General features: G+C 46.0%; 1 protein-coding gene across 3 annotated transcripts in view; it reads right to left on the bottom strand.

The window, feature by feature from the left end:
• Positions 1–2,631: 2,631 nt before the first annotated feature.
• GATA3 (GATA binding protein 3) overlaps positions 2,632–16,751 on the bottom strand; it is a 29,283-nt gene continuing 15,163 nt past the window's right edge. For 2 of the 3 annotated variants that reach the window (XM_064442771.1, XM_064442760.1), the window contains exons 4-6: positions 15,625–15,770; positions 10,014–10,139; positions 2,632–4,080 (exon numbers count right to left, since the gene is read on the bottom strand). In XM_064442771.1, the coding sequence (XP_064298841.1) occupies positions 3,796–4,080; positions 10,014–10,139; positions 15,625–15,770 (557 nt within the window). In that variant the 3' untranslated portion in view covers positions 2,632–3,795. The remainder of the gene's footprint in view (positions 4,081–10,013; positions 10,140–15,624; positions 15,771–16,751) is intronic. The other variant, XM_064442781.1, reaches the window with a different exon arrangement.

The following is a 16,751-nucleotide window of genomic DNA, read 5'->3' as shown; positions in this document are numbered from 1 at the left end:
AAGGCATTTTGCCTGCAAAAAGGCCACAATATTTGACCCCACTAATGACTTCCATGATGTTTTCTACACAATATAGATTATCGAAGTAGAGCCATGACTCAGAGGGTTTTCCTGCTCCAGCCTGCCTAACATCGGCTCTTCCCTGCGACTTCAGAAAAGAAGACAGAGTCGCCATCCACAAGACATTTGCCCAAGACCAATAGCCCTCAGCCTTTTCTGCAAACCAGCTTTTTTCCATGTGTCAAAGGGAAGGGAAGAAACATAACAAAAAAAAAAAACCCTAAGAAAACACATAACAAAAAACAAACAAGCAATCAAAACCCTTCAAGACATTAAAATTCTGGAATATTTGTTCTGGGATAAGAAAAGAAAGAAGAAAACATAACTGAGAAACTGGTAGACTGCTCGTTAATTCAGCATCTCAGGCAGTAATCAGGGGTCTGTGTTGAGAGAGACCTTATTCATCCTGCTCCTGGCATCAGAATATAAGATAATTGATGCAAGAACTCTCTAGACAAACTATACATGTTTCCTAGAGAATATGCAGACAGAGCGTCTGCAGTTGTGTCCTTTTCAGGATGCCCATCCTCTGAGTTGGCCCCAATCCTGCTTCATCTTGCTCAGTGCCCTAAGACTGATGAAACAACATCAGAAGGAAACTGCAAGAAGATGATGTTTCCAGGTTTTAGAAAAAAAAATTTAGAGTGAGAAAGTCAGGAGCCAGTTCCCTCTAAAGCAAATGCAAAGATTCGAACACAATAATACACGCCTGCGAAATTCTGCCATGTGAATCCTCCTCTAATTTTCACCACAGCTGAGGTCCTGGAATCAATATCTTAGTCCAACTGCAATCTGTTGATGAGCAAAAGGAGGGAAAAGTTGTAGCGTCATGAATTAAAAAATAATAATCTCTCAAGCTTACTATCAGCAAAGATTATTTCCTTTGATTTGTCAGACTAATTGAAAATAGCTTTATAGTTTGCAGATGATTAATTAGGAGCCAACAATATCTCCATTTGCGTCTCAGTAATTCTTCATTCTGTTTTATTTCAACATTTAGTCTTTATGCTTAAAATGTTCATTGAGAAAGCAGAAAGGTGATTAACATAAGATTTTAAATGTGTGCCATTTGTTCTGACTTTTTTTTACACATTTTTGTCAACAGAGTGAAAAGGAAAGAATATAGGACGTTGCAAAACAATTACTGCCTGTTCCGCTTACATCTGCTGAATCCTTCTTTATGGTAGACATAGTTTAATTAAGTTCATCTTGAAACAGGGGAGAAAAAGCCCAAATAAAGGTCAATCCTCTTCCCCTCCTCCCCCATTCCCAAATCAAATGACTATTTGACCTCTGTATAATCATCCTGAAAGTTTTGAAGTGGTCTTTCACACATGAAACATCCTTACTCATGTGAGCCATCCTGCAGAAGAGGATTAGACCATGCTACCATTAACAGTTATCACCCAAGAGAAAGTGGGTTCCAAATAGCATCTGACAGATATGGTGACATTTTTCCATCCGCTTGGCTCTGAAAGGCAGGAGTACAAATCGTTCTTGGTGAAATAACTCAGTTATTTCATTCAGCATTAAAAAATAATAATTCATTTGCGGTCGTGTCTATTGAAGTTTTTACATTTGGGGGTTGTTTTTTAGTTTGGGGGTTTTTAAGCGTTTTCTCACAGCCTTGGCAACCTCTGTCTTATGACACCATGCTTAAATCTCCAGAAAATGGAGTGGGATGATAAGAAGTTTAACCCTTAATTTGGAAAGTAAATGCCCAAACCGTATGATGGGATAAAGGAGATGGGAGAGTAAATACTGAAGGCTAAAAGGACCAATTCCTAAGGAATAAACCATCAGAAGTAAAATTATAAGAGCCAAACTTTGCTATTAACAATAATAATGTTAATACAAATGGCATTATTTCAAAGAAAACTCTTGAAGAAAAGGGATGGCTGATGGCCTTTGAATTTTGGGTAATCGTCCTCTGTCTACCATCAAACTCAGCCTTTTGTGACAGGTTCTGCCCGTTCATCCAAGCACACGGACAGGGTCTGGTCCATCTTGATTTCACATCAAGATCTCAACTTTAGACCATCAAATCGTACCCCTGAGCACGCAACGGGGCAGAGCAGAAAGTGCTTTTCCAGCTCCTGTCCAAAGTCTGTCCTAGTACTGCCCAAAAAGGAGCCAGGACCATAAGGACCCTGCCATACCCTTGCACTTACCCAGTCCCAACTTGTCATCAACACGTTTGGCACCCTGATGGCCATGACTGACTGAGACCAAAAGGGACCCATCCCACGTGGGAGCCCGACGGCGGGTGGGGGCAGCGGCTGGGCTGCGGTTCGAGGGACAGGGAGCACACACCGGACAGTGGGGTTACACTAACGTGAAGTCCATTTATTTTTATGGGGCTTTTTTCCTTTGTTCTGTGGGTTGGTTGTTTTTTCTTTATCAAGCCACATCAAACACTGTTTTGGCTGTTGGCATGAGTGCAGAGACACACATTCCCGTACCCGAGGTAACTACATAATAAATACCATCAAAACAAATGTAAAAAAAAAAAAAAGTTAATAAAGGAACATATTCCCTTTCCCACCCCCAAGCACAAAACACTTTTAAGTCAACAGAATTTAATCTAGTTTATTCTCAAAAAAAAAAAAAAAAGGAGGAAAAAATATGAAAACGAAACAAAAAAAGCAGGTCTTATCACTAGCAGTAAATAAATTTGTACAACCATTCAGTCTGTATAATAGGATGAAATAAATCTACATCTTTCTTATTTTGGTGCGTTGAATTATACATACAAACAACAATTACAGGAACTTGTTCACAATGCGTATAGACCTGGAGAATGGCTATCTGAAAACCCCTTGTTGGCAATGTCCGCATGTTAACACTGATTGCCTGACACCATTGGTACTTCCTATGCAAAAGGCCCGTGGCCTGAAATGAATGATCTCCCTACAGGTTTTATTTATTTAGTTATTTATTTAGTTAGTTAGTAAGTTAATGCATCATCAAAACCGTTCTAGCCAGCCCCCTCCCCCTCCCCCGGAAATGAAAAAGAAACAGAAAAAAAAACCAACCAAAAAAAACCAAAATTAAAATAAAATAAAATAAAAGGAGAAGACATGACTGGCAGTTGGTCCATTTGTTCGTAAGACCGCGTTTCCTCTTGGTCTGCATTGTTTGTTTTTCTGGTTTTTAAATTGTCCTCCCGTCCTCTTTTTTTTTTTTCTTTTCCTTTAAAAAAAAAAATTCTCTTGGAGTCCTTCATGCCTTTTTCTTTACAGCTCCCCAGATGCAATAAAGTCTTCCTCAAATGTACAGTATTTCTTACAATATAAGTTATATGCAATGTTCCGCGTTTTTTATTTTATTTTATTATTTTTTTCACAGCACTAGAGATCCTGTCCAATAGGGAATGCAAGTTCTGAATGGCTTATTCACAAATGGTATCCAGATTCAGTGGGTAAGAATACATAGACGCCATAGTGAGTTCCTTTAAAAAGTGGCAAACATCACTTTTTTAAAACTTTTTTTTTTAACTTTTTTCTCTTTTTTTTCTTTTTTTTCCGTTTTTTGTGCTTTTTGTAGTTTTTTCTGGGATTTTTTTTTTTTCGCTCTTACGCCTTCAAATAACATTTTTTTTATTATTATTTATTCTTTTTTCCCCCTCCCATTTGATTCGGGGTGTCAGACCCATAACCGCACGCCTGCAAAAATGCAAGTATATAAAGTAAATCTCATTTTGAGACCGTAAGCATTCAGCAGGGGAGTCTCTTGCTAACCCATGGCAGTGACCATACTGGAGGGGTGGTGAGGTCCGAAGGAGAGGCTGGATGGAGGATGCATCGGTGTTGGTGTAGTCAGCATGTGGCTGGAGTGACTGAAAGGTGAAATGTGGCTGATGGAGGACATGTGTCTGGAGAGGGCGGCGGGGTTAAAGGAGCTGCTCTTGGGAAAGTCTTCAAGGTTGTCATGGACCTTTTTGCACTTTTTGGATTTGCTAGACATTTTTCGGTTTCTGGTCTGAATTCCTTCTTTCTTCATAGTCAGGGGTCTGTTAATCTAAACAAAAATCAATTATTTTTTTTGTGCTTCTATCCCTTCTCCCCAGATCACCATGGCATTTATGTACCCCATGCCCGGGCAGCCCCAGGGATGTGCCCAGGACCGGCTGGACAGCCAGCAGCCCCCCACTTCCCGGTGTATGCCCCGTGTGCCATGGCTACACAACCTCTCTCCCCCATGCCAAAATTCAGACCCCACCAGGAAAACCCAAGTTTGGTTGAAAATTCTGAAGACAGGACGAGAGAAAACTGCTGGCAGAGCCTCACAGGAGCAAAACATACCCAAATAACTTGCAGTGGCTGAAAAATTCCAGCTATCTGCACATTAGGTAATTACACTGTGTTTAGGAGCGAAACCAATCATTATCACCTTCAAATATTCCCTGCAGACACCATCTCACCCTGAGGCTTCTTGCTTGATCTAAAACCACTAGCAGCAAGAGCTGCTGGGATTTTAGTGCTACAAGGGGTCTCAAACTTTTGCAGCGGCATTAGGGAGCTGGGCAAACTCCTCAAAAAAGTGGCAGGTATTTGTCTTATTTTTCTTCTTTCCAAAGATTTCGTTCTGACCATCCTTTCAGGTTTACATTAGCAGACCCGATTTTGTTTCTAAAGCCTTCCAGGTTTTTTGGGGGGTGCTGAAACAGGTATCTGTGCTGCCCAGCAGAGCATTTTCTACTTGTGTGCAGACATATCTATAGGAAACCTAAGCATTATATTCTTCTGCATGGATATAAGCAGCTGTAATGGCCAATCATACACCAGTCAGGGTTGGGAAATGGTAGGAAAAGGTCTGTTGGGCCTCCTGTAAGAAATCCCTATTGCTGCATAGAGAGCCAGCATCACAACGTGCTTTAGCACAGGTGCTGTGTAAGCCCTGAAGATCACGCTTGGGGAGGTATTTATGCCTCCAATATCCATAAACATCCTTAAAACTCTGGACTTGGGAGTCTACATGGGGAGTTATATAGTATGCACTGACTCCTCTGCAGAATTTTGCCCATAGCAGAAGGCAGGAGAGCCCAGAGAAACCCCCAGGGCTGAACACCACCTTTGGTAATAAATGTGAGCGCATGGCAGAGCTGATGGGTATTCTGCAAAAGGAAGGAAAGGGGGGGGAATGAATCTGCCATCCACCATATCAACCCTGATGAAGGACAATGAAAAGAGGTTCCTGAGCAGACCTTCATCTGTAAGATTTTAAATCAGAGCAAAGGACAAAGCACTCCCTTCTTCCAGATCACAGCAAAGTTTCACTTCGTGCTCATCAGCCACTGCCTGGTGCCTTCCCCCACAGCATGGGAATCGTTCACGGATTTCTCTCCCAGGGGAGTCAGGGATACAATAGCTCCCTGTTACACGCAGGGATGGAGGCACGGGGAGAGGAAGGACCAGGCTTATCTGCTTCAGTTTAGGCATCCCAAAGTCCATCATCCCAGTCTGAATTAGTGACCCCATGCTCTCTGTACCAGCGGTGATGCAAAAATTCACCTCATCCTAAAAATGGATGAAAAAAAGGCTAATTGCTCTACCTCTAGATAAAGGGAGCCAGAGGGAGCAGCCCTCCTTGCTAAAGGTAGGAGGGAGAAAGCTGCCCATGCACAGAGAGCCCAACAGCAGCCCTGGGGCAGCAACAAGCAAAAACCTCAAATGTCATGGGCTTTAAATACAAGATCACCCGTCTCCCTGGCTTCCTGTCCTCGCCGAGGGAACAGGGGTAAACACACAAGGAAGGCCCTTTGCTCCGACTGGAAGTCTGGGATGGGAAACCTTTGCCTGACCTGTTTTAAGCCAGCCAGCAGGGACGTGTTGCCCAGGTTCAAAGCCAGGGGGAAGCCCCAAGCAAGCCCCACCAGGCAGCGATAATAGAGGAGACCTGGAAGTCTTGATCCCCAATGAATCCAGCTCAGATTTGGGGAGGCACGTAAGAGCTCTGGGCTCCCCAACTCCTAATGAGGATTTGCATTGTGACATGATTTGATGTGGAAGTTAAAGATGGGAACACCAGTTTTGCTCAGGATGGTGACAAAGCCACGGCCAGCCCTGCAGCTGGGGTCGGAGATGACATCCAAGCTGTTAGCTGGACACGTCATCCCGGTGTACATGGTCTCACCCTCCCAGCACGTACCTGACCCAAGTGCCAAACAGATAAGGACTCAGATAAATGTCAGGAAGAGTGAGACCAGCACAGGCACAACAGCAAGCTGGAAATTTTTTCCAGTGATTTCAAAGACCAGTCACAGCAGAGTTGAAGCAATCCCCAAAACATCAAAGCCATGGACCCGTCTCTGTTGCTGATGTAGAGAAATGAGAGACCCAGAGGGAAGACCTTCTCCATGAAAATTCATTGTGATAAAAATGACAAACACATGCTAAATTAAAATTAAGCCAGCCCAATGCATGTATATGAAATTCATTAATTTCAGATGGAGCCAATTAATTATGGGCAGGAATTATTCTCTTTGTTTTATCATATGCAAAATACTGACTCGTCTGCTCTTGGGATGCATAGCCCTGCTTCAAGAGATTGTGAAATAGAGGCCTTTTCTGAGGACTTTTACCATAAACAACAGCAACTCACTCATTTCTACGGGCACAGGCCAGTCTGCAGTGTACCTTCAGCAAGATACACTCCCAACCATCCCTGAGTGAGTGGAGGCCCATCCTGATTCTAAAAAGGGCTAAAATAACGAGGACAAGAACCTCACATTCAACAGATCAAATCCAGGGGATAGTCTTAAACATTATAGGCCTGATCTTGCTCCGACTGAAGACAATGGGATTTTGCCATTGACCTCAATAAGGTCCTGTCACTGAAGCGGATTTATCCTTCAGACATAGTCATTACAATGTTGGGTTAATCTTCCAGACTGGCTGTATCTTAGAAAGCACTCTGGGATGCCACAGGATGAAAGGCACCATATCAGTGTGAAATATTAGTCATTGTTAATACTGGTGTTAATGGAGCAGGCTCTTGCTGAAGTCAGTGGGAGAAATGCCAGCAGCTTCACTAAATGTACCCCAAGACTATTATGATTATTGCTTATATCCTACTGACAAATGGGTTTTCTTAAGCTGTGGGAATCATCAGTAAAACAAACTGATATAGCCCCATGAAAAAAATAGCCTTTTCACTGCAGTCATTCCGGATGTGGTATTAAACTGGGTGAGTTTCATCTTCAGATCAATCCATTCAAATACGCTAATAATCTGAAGGGCCAAGAAAAATTCATTAAACCCAAAGAAAAGACAAAAGGAGGGGGGTGCAAAAAAGCAGCTGGGAACTACCTACAGTCTAGCCTGAAACAGGCTGAAGGCACCTTCCATACGGCCAAAGGCCTTCCACCGGCATTGACACAGCACCTGTGCAGATACACTCAGCCGCTTGGGAGGGACGTGCTACGACAAGCCTCTTTATTTCTGACACCTCTCCTGATGGAGAACGAATGCAGACAAGATACACAAAGGGAACAGGGCCACAGCCTACCCAAACAGGTCTTGCACTTTAACAGACCAGACCAATTTGCACCAGCCAAGGAACCTTGTCTGTGTGCAACCACCAAGCTTCCTCCCTGCCTTGAGTTGATTAAAGGATAACCTGGGTCCTGCCTCCCAGCAGCCAAAAAGAAAAGGCATCTCCATGAAGCTACCACTGCCTTACCAGTGGTAAAAAAAACTCACCAGTGGTAAAAAATTCGCTCATAATTTTCTTTTGAAGGATAATGTGGCCTTCACAGCCACAGCCTCTAAAGCAGTTGGGCTGCAGAATAATGCTCCAATGCTCTGCCATCGTGGACCTTTAAATCTGAGGGTGGTACGTTCAAGGCCTATCAGCTGCAGTGTTGCTCATTTCTCACCACAGTCATAACTAAGCATCATCTTAAAAAAGTATCAATAAAAAAGATCTACCCACTCATAGTCAGATTTTAGTATCCTTGCCTAGGTATGTTGCTACGCTCAGTATCTCGGTCCTCTAGGGGTTTCATTTAAGCAGGTCCCATTAATGAGTTGCTCATAAGGCAAGATATTACTTGAATTTGGTAAGTAGCTCTGCTGAGCTTTTAAGCAGCTGTCAGTGTTTTTAATGAATATGAAAATAGTTCCAATGTGCTCAAGGCCTGCCCCACGTCACAAACTTCACAGCTGGATCAGAGTTTCCCTAAACAGTGGATCTAGGGGTCAGTTCAGGCCAGCCACGTTTCACAACGTTAGTGTGAAAAAGAAAAGGATGTGCTCCTGCAAGCACCTTTCTGGAGAACCTCAGCACTCAGACACCATTCTAGACACCTTAGTGGGGATTCCTCCAGTCATATGTCTACAATGCAGGTAGACATCTCTGAACTCATCATCCTGCCGCCTTTTGTAGTCATGGGGAGAAATCATACCTTCTTCAAGAGTACAAGTCATCTCATCCAAACACAGGCATCTCTGTCAGGTCCAATGAGTGGCACCTGAGAAGCGCCTGTTTTCTTCAAAGGGTGTTGCTGGGGTACAGGGGAAGCAGCTCAGGTATAGGTCTCCCTATAGCTCTCCCAGGCTATATGATTTAAGCCCTACCACTGGTGGCTATGAGGCCAAAATGAAAGCATAGCACAAGCATAGACTCCTCCAGTGAAGCTGGCTGACCTTGCTCCCTTCTTGCCATAGAAAGAGCAAACAGAGAATATTCTCTTGTGATATTCTGAGAGCTTTCACTCTGGGTCCAACGCCTTTGTTTGCAGTCATCACACTGAGAGTTTGATGACAAGCTTCGCTTGCTACATAGAACTCAAAACATGCTGAGATGCCTGCCCACTAAAGGTAAACATATTTTCCTTTTTTCCAAGAGAGATGCCTCTCGCAGAACAGGTGAAAAATTACCCTGGTAGGTTTTTTTTTCCCTACTTAATCCAAACTTGTTTACTCATCCCAAGAAACCAAAGAGCTTGAAATAACAAATGGAAGGGACTGAGACACCACAAGAGTTGGGTGCCCCATGAAACCCGATCTGTCTTTGATGTGTTTGTGTGGGTGGACATGAGGGCAAAACATAGCCCGAGATTTCTAAGTCAAACATAAAACAAACGACCACTACAAAAAAAAAAAAAAGTGATATCAAAGCAGAGAATTGAAAGTCTTTTCCTTCTTCTGACATAATAATTATTCTAATGCCACATGTGGAATGAGAGTAACAGGAGTAGCCTTAAGACTCCTTTATTAGCAGTATTATTCAGTAGAAGACTTTTCAGATCCTTTTAGCTCTTTCCCTGGGGCACATATCCCTGGTTCCTTCAAGCTGGCTTTGCATGGAGATATTAGATTAAATCTGCCAGCCATTTCATTTCATTTTTCCTTCCCTTCCATGACAGATGCTTTAAAATTCACATCACAGGTTGAGCAGACTCTGCAACCCGTTAACTAAATCAAGTCTTTTTTGGTTTAGGAATCACTTGCGTCAACCGGGGCAAACACAAGACCTAAATAAATCATCTTTGGGGGTGGGTGGAGGGACAGGACAAAGGCAGCCACAAACCCAAGAAAAATATGAATAGTTGCTGGCACATTTTGCTTTTTGCCAGAGTTTGTATTTGCTGGAGGAACTAAGCTAAGCACAGAAGTGTTGTCAGCTTGCGGGATGGCGTGTTGTCTTTTCCAACGCACTGAGCCCAACCAGCAGCGGAGAATGTCTCTGTCTTGATTCACCCCTCCCTTCTTGGCTCAGGCATGGGAAAGCTCTACCATTACCCACGGACGGCCCTGTCTTACACCTTCCCAGGTCAGATCGGCCACATTTGAGGGGACGCCAACTCATCGTTCCAACCCCTGAGGTCCCCAAAGGTATAAGGGAGGTCTCAGCACCACCCAAGACTGAAAATCCTTAAGTCAAGGAAGCGTCTGGACCATTGAGCACCAAAACTCAGGCCGATCATTGAGCGTTACAGTCACACTTACATTGTGCAGCTTGTAGTAGAGCCCACAGGCGTTACAGACGGGATCACCGTTGGCATTTCTCCTCCACAGGGTGGTAGTGGTGGTCTGACAGTTTGCGCAGGACGTGCCCGCCCTCCTGGCCGCAGACTGTGGGAAGGAGGGGGGGAGACAGGGGAAGAGAAGGAGAGGGAGAGAAAAGCACCCATGTTTAAAAAAAATAAAATATAAGAGATGCAATCAGCAAAATTGCTGAGAAAGAAAACATCAACCCTGCAAGACTGACGCACATCGGCAGAGGCCTCCAGAAACTGGCTTGTGAGAACAAATAATAATTCTGAAAAAAATCCCCGAGGTATTTTAATCCCAAATTATATAGGAACTGAATCAGGTGCCAAAGGGCATCCTAAAAGTGAGTGTTAAACCTCTGATAGAACTCATCAAAATTAGCAGTGCTGGCACAGCCCATTCCAGAGGGGAAAATATTATTTAAATGCCAACATGTCTTTCCATCTTAATTCTCTCAGACCCCCCAGGGGTCTAATTCTGCAGTCAGGGCCTGAACCAACAATTGCCGGAGTCAACAGCATGAGTCACGCCGGCTCCAGCGAGCGCCGGGTGAGACCCGCGCTGAGCTTGGTGGGCAGCTGCTCGCCGGGTCCGACCGCAAGCACGGCCCGGTCCCGTAAATTCAGCTCAACTTCAAAGGATACGGGTTCCAGATCGGAAATAACACTGTGGCAAGGAGCGAGAATCCCCGCTTTTTAATTACACCCTTTTGCAGCCTAAACCTTCATGTTTATTTAAGGATTGGTAATGAGCCTGAAAGAACTTACCATTTCATGAAGGGGGAGGGACAAGAAAAAAGTCTATGTGTCAAGGTATATAAAGAAGCTTTTTTGTTGGCTGTGATAATGATTCAGCAAAGTTGCTTCTCTTTCACATGCATGAATTCGTGCTTATCATTTAAAAACTGTAACTCCAGCAAACAAATTGTCCTTCTGCCACAAGGAGGAAAAGGAGTTTGCAGGCTGCTATGTGAATGCGTATGCATGTTTGCCTGTGTGCAAGTGCCTACAGCTCCTAAAAGAAGACCTTTAGATCCCTATCCTATCTCTTCTTCATCAATATGACACAGTCCCAGAGCTCTGATTTCATCCCGATGCGCTGCTTTCAATGGGACTGCTCATGTGCTTAAAGTTAAAACATGTGCTTAAGCGATTTGCCAGATCATAGCAATGCTTGGCACCTTGCAGAACTGAGCCTTTAATGCTCTCTTTTGTGCTCTTACTGTTTCAAATTTACCCCTCACCCCACACAGCCGCACACTGTAGCGCATCCAACATCTAAAAAAAAAAAACCGCATCTTTGGATACCGTACAACAAACCCAAAATGCAAACATGGACACTGGCACAGCGCTGGCGTTAATACCAACTCTTGTTAGGTCATGTTGCAATTTTAATCATAATTGAATGCGGCGTAGGTGGAGAGAGGACGGGTTGGTTTTGTTTTAGATAGAGTACGATTCTTTTTTTAATTAGACAAAAAGGATAAAAAATAAATAATATGATGCCCATGAGCATTAGGAAACATCACAGAAAGCCTGATCTGACAGCAAGGGGCTCTCACCAGCTGCTCATGGGGACAGTTTCATTTTGCCTGACCATAAACCACACTGAAACGAGCCAATCTCAAGCCAGATGAAGCTTCTAGTTGACTTCTCCTTGCTTATGACAAGCAGGAGCTGGGAACGACACACGGGTCTTTGGTTGCAAAGATGAAGCATCCCACCATGAACAGCAGAGCCCCCAGCAAATGTACACATACACACCTCAGTCCTGTCCTTCTCCGGACCACGACACGGCCCCAAACTTGGTTCCCGTCAAAACCAATGTGTTAATACGCATGCTTCAAACACAGTGTGGACACACCAGCTTGCAGAGCCGGGCTGTGGCCGAGATGAGGGGCCGAGTCTGCAGGTCTCTGCCCCCCCAGCTCCCGTCAGCTGGCACTGGTGGCTCAGGGGCTGGATTGAGTCTCTCGGTGACAGCTTTGCTCTTATCAGACCCAAAAATCAAGCCTAAGGAAATTTCTAAAAACCAGTGATATTTGACTCAGCCCACACAGGGGAAACATCCCCTTTGAAGATATTTGGGGTTTCTACATGGTGCTCACCGTAATTTCTCTTACGGTAAGTGCATTTAAAAGACACCTGGTCACCACCTTGTTACCTTCAAACAAACTCTGACATTAAATAAACGAATAAATCACAACATCCACTATCTTCTCTAAAACCTTTTCCATCTGCTGTGTTTCCCCTACAAAAATTGAGTGCTGCCAGCTGAATATTTTAAACTCTGTGCTCTTTCGGTCCCAGACTGTACCTTTCATGCTGTACCAACTTACACCGGAGACACCAGCAGTGGGCAGGAAACAATGAATAATAACGCTATTGTAAAAGCTCCCAGCAATGGCATCCACTAACGCTAGTCACCGACCTGAGCCTGATCATGTAAGTAATGGGATGACTAATAGGGTGCCCCATATCATCTGTAGGACCAGACCCCATGGCCCAGTTGCATGTGAGCGAAGGCACAACTTCGGAAGCGCTGGCAGTGATGAGAAGCTGGAATTGGGGACGGTGCAGGAGGAACCAAGCACTGATAAAGATGTTTGATTCAGAGGCGTCCTCCGTGTCTGGATTTACATGGGGTACCCAGAAAGCTGCAAGCATCAGCTTCCTAAAAAAAGACTGCACGTGCATAGGCCTTGTGAGAAATTGGCTATAATCCTTCCAAAACCAGCACAGCTGCACACAGAAACAGAGATCTCTGCATCCACATGGGCAGGGAAAGGAAGAAAATCCAAAGGAAGGTTTTATCTCAGCAATGTCAGTGATGGGACTGCCTCTGGCTTCGACAGGGACAGGAACGGTCTCCAAGAGGGCTGTAGACCTTTTAAGCAGAGCGGTGGTGTGGTACCACCTGCTCATTCCTGATGCCCCTGCCAACATCTCCAGATCTTCCACCTTCCCCCCAGAATGAAGCAGAGCTGTCTGAGCCCCCTCAAACAGCAAGCCTCCATCCACCTCCCTAAAGAAAGCCCTTACAAAGACACCCACTGAATTTAATAAGGCTTGGGCTGGGTTCTCAGCATCTAAGGATTTATTTGCCTTTCTCTCCAACCCATCGGAGTCCTTTCATTAGTTTCAGCGTGCCTGGGATCAGAGCCTACAAAACCAGCCCAAGGTCACACAGGAAACTTGTGGCGGAGGGAGAGGAGCACACGCCGGCTCCCCACCCTGAGCCTCCATACACATGCCACCTTCGCCAGCCCGCTCGCCTTCGCAAGTCAGGAAAGATCAAGTCAAACCACGGGCACGCACACATCTACATCCCTGCACACAAAATGCAAATGTGGGCCCAGCTCTGGTGCCTTCTGAATTTTTTTTTTTTTTTGGAGGTTAGCAAGGGAAATAAACATAGAGGCAAACAGCGTTAGGAATGCTTCTCCTTTTTTTTTCTTCCGAGTCAGTGCTGGGGAAAAAAATATATAGAAAAATCAAAAGTTCCCATTTAGCAGAGGCCGTTTGCAAAGAACGGGAACTTTTTTGTAACTTTAACTAAAATGCCCGAGATTATGCAAGACAAGGTCTCTCTACTTTCTTTCCTTTCTTTTTTTTTTTTTCCTAAGAATGACCTTTTACAATGTATTTATTTATATAGTTCATTTTACATGTGCCGGGCTGAGGGTGACTCGGGACATTCCTTCGTGGTTCCATCAGACACTTTTTGAAAGCTCTCCCCCCTTTCCAGCCGCTTTCCTATTCTGCCTCCCCCTCCGCTTGTTTGGATACGCTCAAGCTCCTGTGTGTTTGGGCTGGGGAAACGGGGCTGTTGTTTAGGAGTTATCTCCAGGGCTCAGATATCCGGCAGCTTTTTCCTAGGAAGCTAACTTTACACATAAAGAGAGAACGGGGCGGGGGTGGGGGGTGGGGGGGCAAAAAAAAGAAAAAGAAAAAGAAAAAGAAAACAAGGTGTGTGTGTTTAAGAGAGAAGGGCTGGGGGGAGGAGGAGAAGAGAACAAGTGAGCTGCCCAAAAAAATTCAAAATCCCAGCCTGTACTTCCCTCCCTAGAAAGCTTTTCCTTTTTTCTAACAAGGCTGTGAAAGACAAGGGAGACCAACATTTTCCTAGACAGGAAAAGCCCAGGGGAAGGCACAGAGAGGTTTCGCCCGCGGGAAGTTTGGGGGTAGAGGAGCAAACCCGCACCTTCCCCAAAACCCACACGGCCAGAGGGAGCCGACGCCGCTGCCTCTCGCAGCGTCACCCCTCCTGGGGTCGTATCCTGCAAACGCTTCCCAGCGCCTGTGCCACACCGGTCCGATTTTGCGGCGTCTCACAGGTGAGGAAGCTGAATCAGTGCCTAAGAGCTGCCGGAGCGAGGCCGTGAGCACCTTCATGGGGAACACGAGGCCAACAAACCACCCCCTGCCTGCCTGCAGGATCCGGCCGTGCCAGGCACAAGCCTCACACAACCAGCCGGATCCATCCATCAGCTCAGAAACTCCACAGAGAGGCGAGAGCCACTTTTCCTCCATATTTTGAGTGATTCCCAGGAGCCCATCCATGTCTTTAATCTTAACGAAACCAAACGTGCCTCAATATGAAACATTCAATAACTTCCCAAGCAGGGAACATATTTTTTTCCCCCTACTTGATATATTTTTTCCCCTTGTGGTTTGCTTGATTATTTGCCAAATATACTTCAGCGCATTTATTAGCCATGCCCACAGCTTCCAGACCTTCTTGTGGCTTCCAGGGAAATTCATAAATAGATCGCTGGGGATGCTTTAACGTATTGCCTGTACATAGTACAGCCACGAGGCTTGCAACTATTATTTGAAATATTTACCCACAGTTTTTGTCTTCCTCCAACTCCTGTGGCCCCGGGCACACGCTCGGCTTTGCACCCTCACTGGGCTTCGCCATCCCCTACCTTGAGTCCTCGCTCACACCGACTCAGAGGGGAGTGACACAATTTGAGACCCACATGGCTCAGGTACAAATGGCCACGTCAGGTTCAAGTGGCACCAGGACCATCAGCCAAGCGTTTTGCAGGACCAGAGTCCAGCTAATGCCCCAGTGGCACCCGGTACCCAGCTTGGGTCCCCCTCCACAACACCACCAGCCAAGGGGGATAGAGACACACTTGGGAGGGGGAGGACAGCAGTGTGGAGAGCCCAGGAGAAATCCTGTTCTCCTAATAATCTCTTCGGTCACTAGGAAATTACTATCCTGCCCTTAGCCTGGAAAGAGCCACCGTCTTTGTGTCGCCATCCAGAAGTGCTGTGCAGACGCATCTGCCCCATTGTGACCTGGGAGAAAACTCAGTTCTGGTTCGCAAGAAGCCCTGGATCTTGATTTTTGTTTAACTTGTTTTGCAGTTTGCAAGCAGACCAGATAACTGAGGCCCACAGTGGCTGGGAGCATCCCTCCAAGCATCCCCCCCTCCCAGCCCTCTGACACGGTGGGACCACATTTCAGAGCTGCCTGAGCTTCCCTGTCCATCCCAAGCTGCAGACAAGAAGCAAAAGTTGCAGAAGGAGAAGGAAGAATAAAAAACGAGACTCACCAGCCTTCTCTTGGGTTTGATCAGGGGCCGGTTCTGCCCGTTCATTTTGTGATAGAGTCCACAGGCATTACACAAATAGTGCCCGGTGCCGTCTCTTCTCCACAGAGGGGTTGAGGTAGCCCCGCAATTTACACACTCCCTGCCTTCTGGAAACAAGAGAGCACATAGGTCACTTAGGGAAAATGGAAGTAAAAAAGGCTGGGGAAAGACCCCCACCCCCAAAAAAACACCAACCCCCCAAGAGACCCAGTTTGCCAGACCCTGCCAGTCCTCTCCAAACTCAGGATGTCCAAGTGAAGGTCCAAGGCCATGGCTGAGTGACATCCCTGGCACAGGCTGGGGAGAATCTGGCGAGCCCTGGTCCTGTCCCCCTCCCCAGTACCACCCCACAGGCAGTGTTGGGCTTGTGTCCCAGCAGCAGGGAAGGGGGATAGTGACAATGAGAACCCAAACCCCGTGGTGGGTCGAGGGGCTCCCTGCGGAAGCTCTCATCCCTTTCTCAGGTCCCTCCTTTGGCGGGGGCAGGGTGGTAATTCCCCCTCACCTCTGGGCCAAGAGATCCTACAGCCCTTCAGACCCCGTGTTACCATACAGACCAGGCAAACCTTGGCAGGCTTTGCAGAAGCCTCCAAACCCCCGCCCAAGATGGATGGATACTAAATTTAAGTCCATGCCCCCCTTTCTGATGTGCATGTGGACCCGGGGTCACTCCTTGAGCACTGTCCTCACACCGAGAGGGGTGCATGAGCCGGGGAGGCTCTTCCTTTGGCCTCAGTTCAAATCACATCAAGGTCTCCCCAAATACTCACAGATCAACAACCAAAACACCTCCCCAGCCCCAGCCAATACACAACCGCTTGGCCAATATTCGCTATCAATTAATTTGCAATTAAGCTTCCGCCCCTCAGCTTGCGGAAACCCCTCTAGCTTCCCTGCTACATCTGTAGCCTGATGGTCCATCCCTGATATTTGGTATCTCAGACGGCCCCGAGCCTGCCAGAGCCCTAATTAAGTTCTTTCCCTCCTTCTTCTCCTCCTTTTTGGCACCTCTCTATCCTCTCCCGTGCTATTGGGGGGGTCTCCCCCAGCCCACCGGCTCCCAGCTTGGAGGAGGGAGCTGGGGGGGG

Source organism: Phalacrocorax carbo, chromosome 1 (genome assembly GCF_963921805.1).
Source record: "Phalacrocorax carbo chromosome 1, bPhaCar2.1, whole genome shotgun sequence".
NCBI lineage: Eukaryota > Metazoa > Chordata > Aves > Suliformes > Phalacrocoracidae > Phalacrocorax > Phalacrocorax carbo.
The sequence above is the reverse complement of the archived record's forward strand: the minus strand, read 5'-3'. Positions and strand labels throughout refer to the sequence as shown.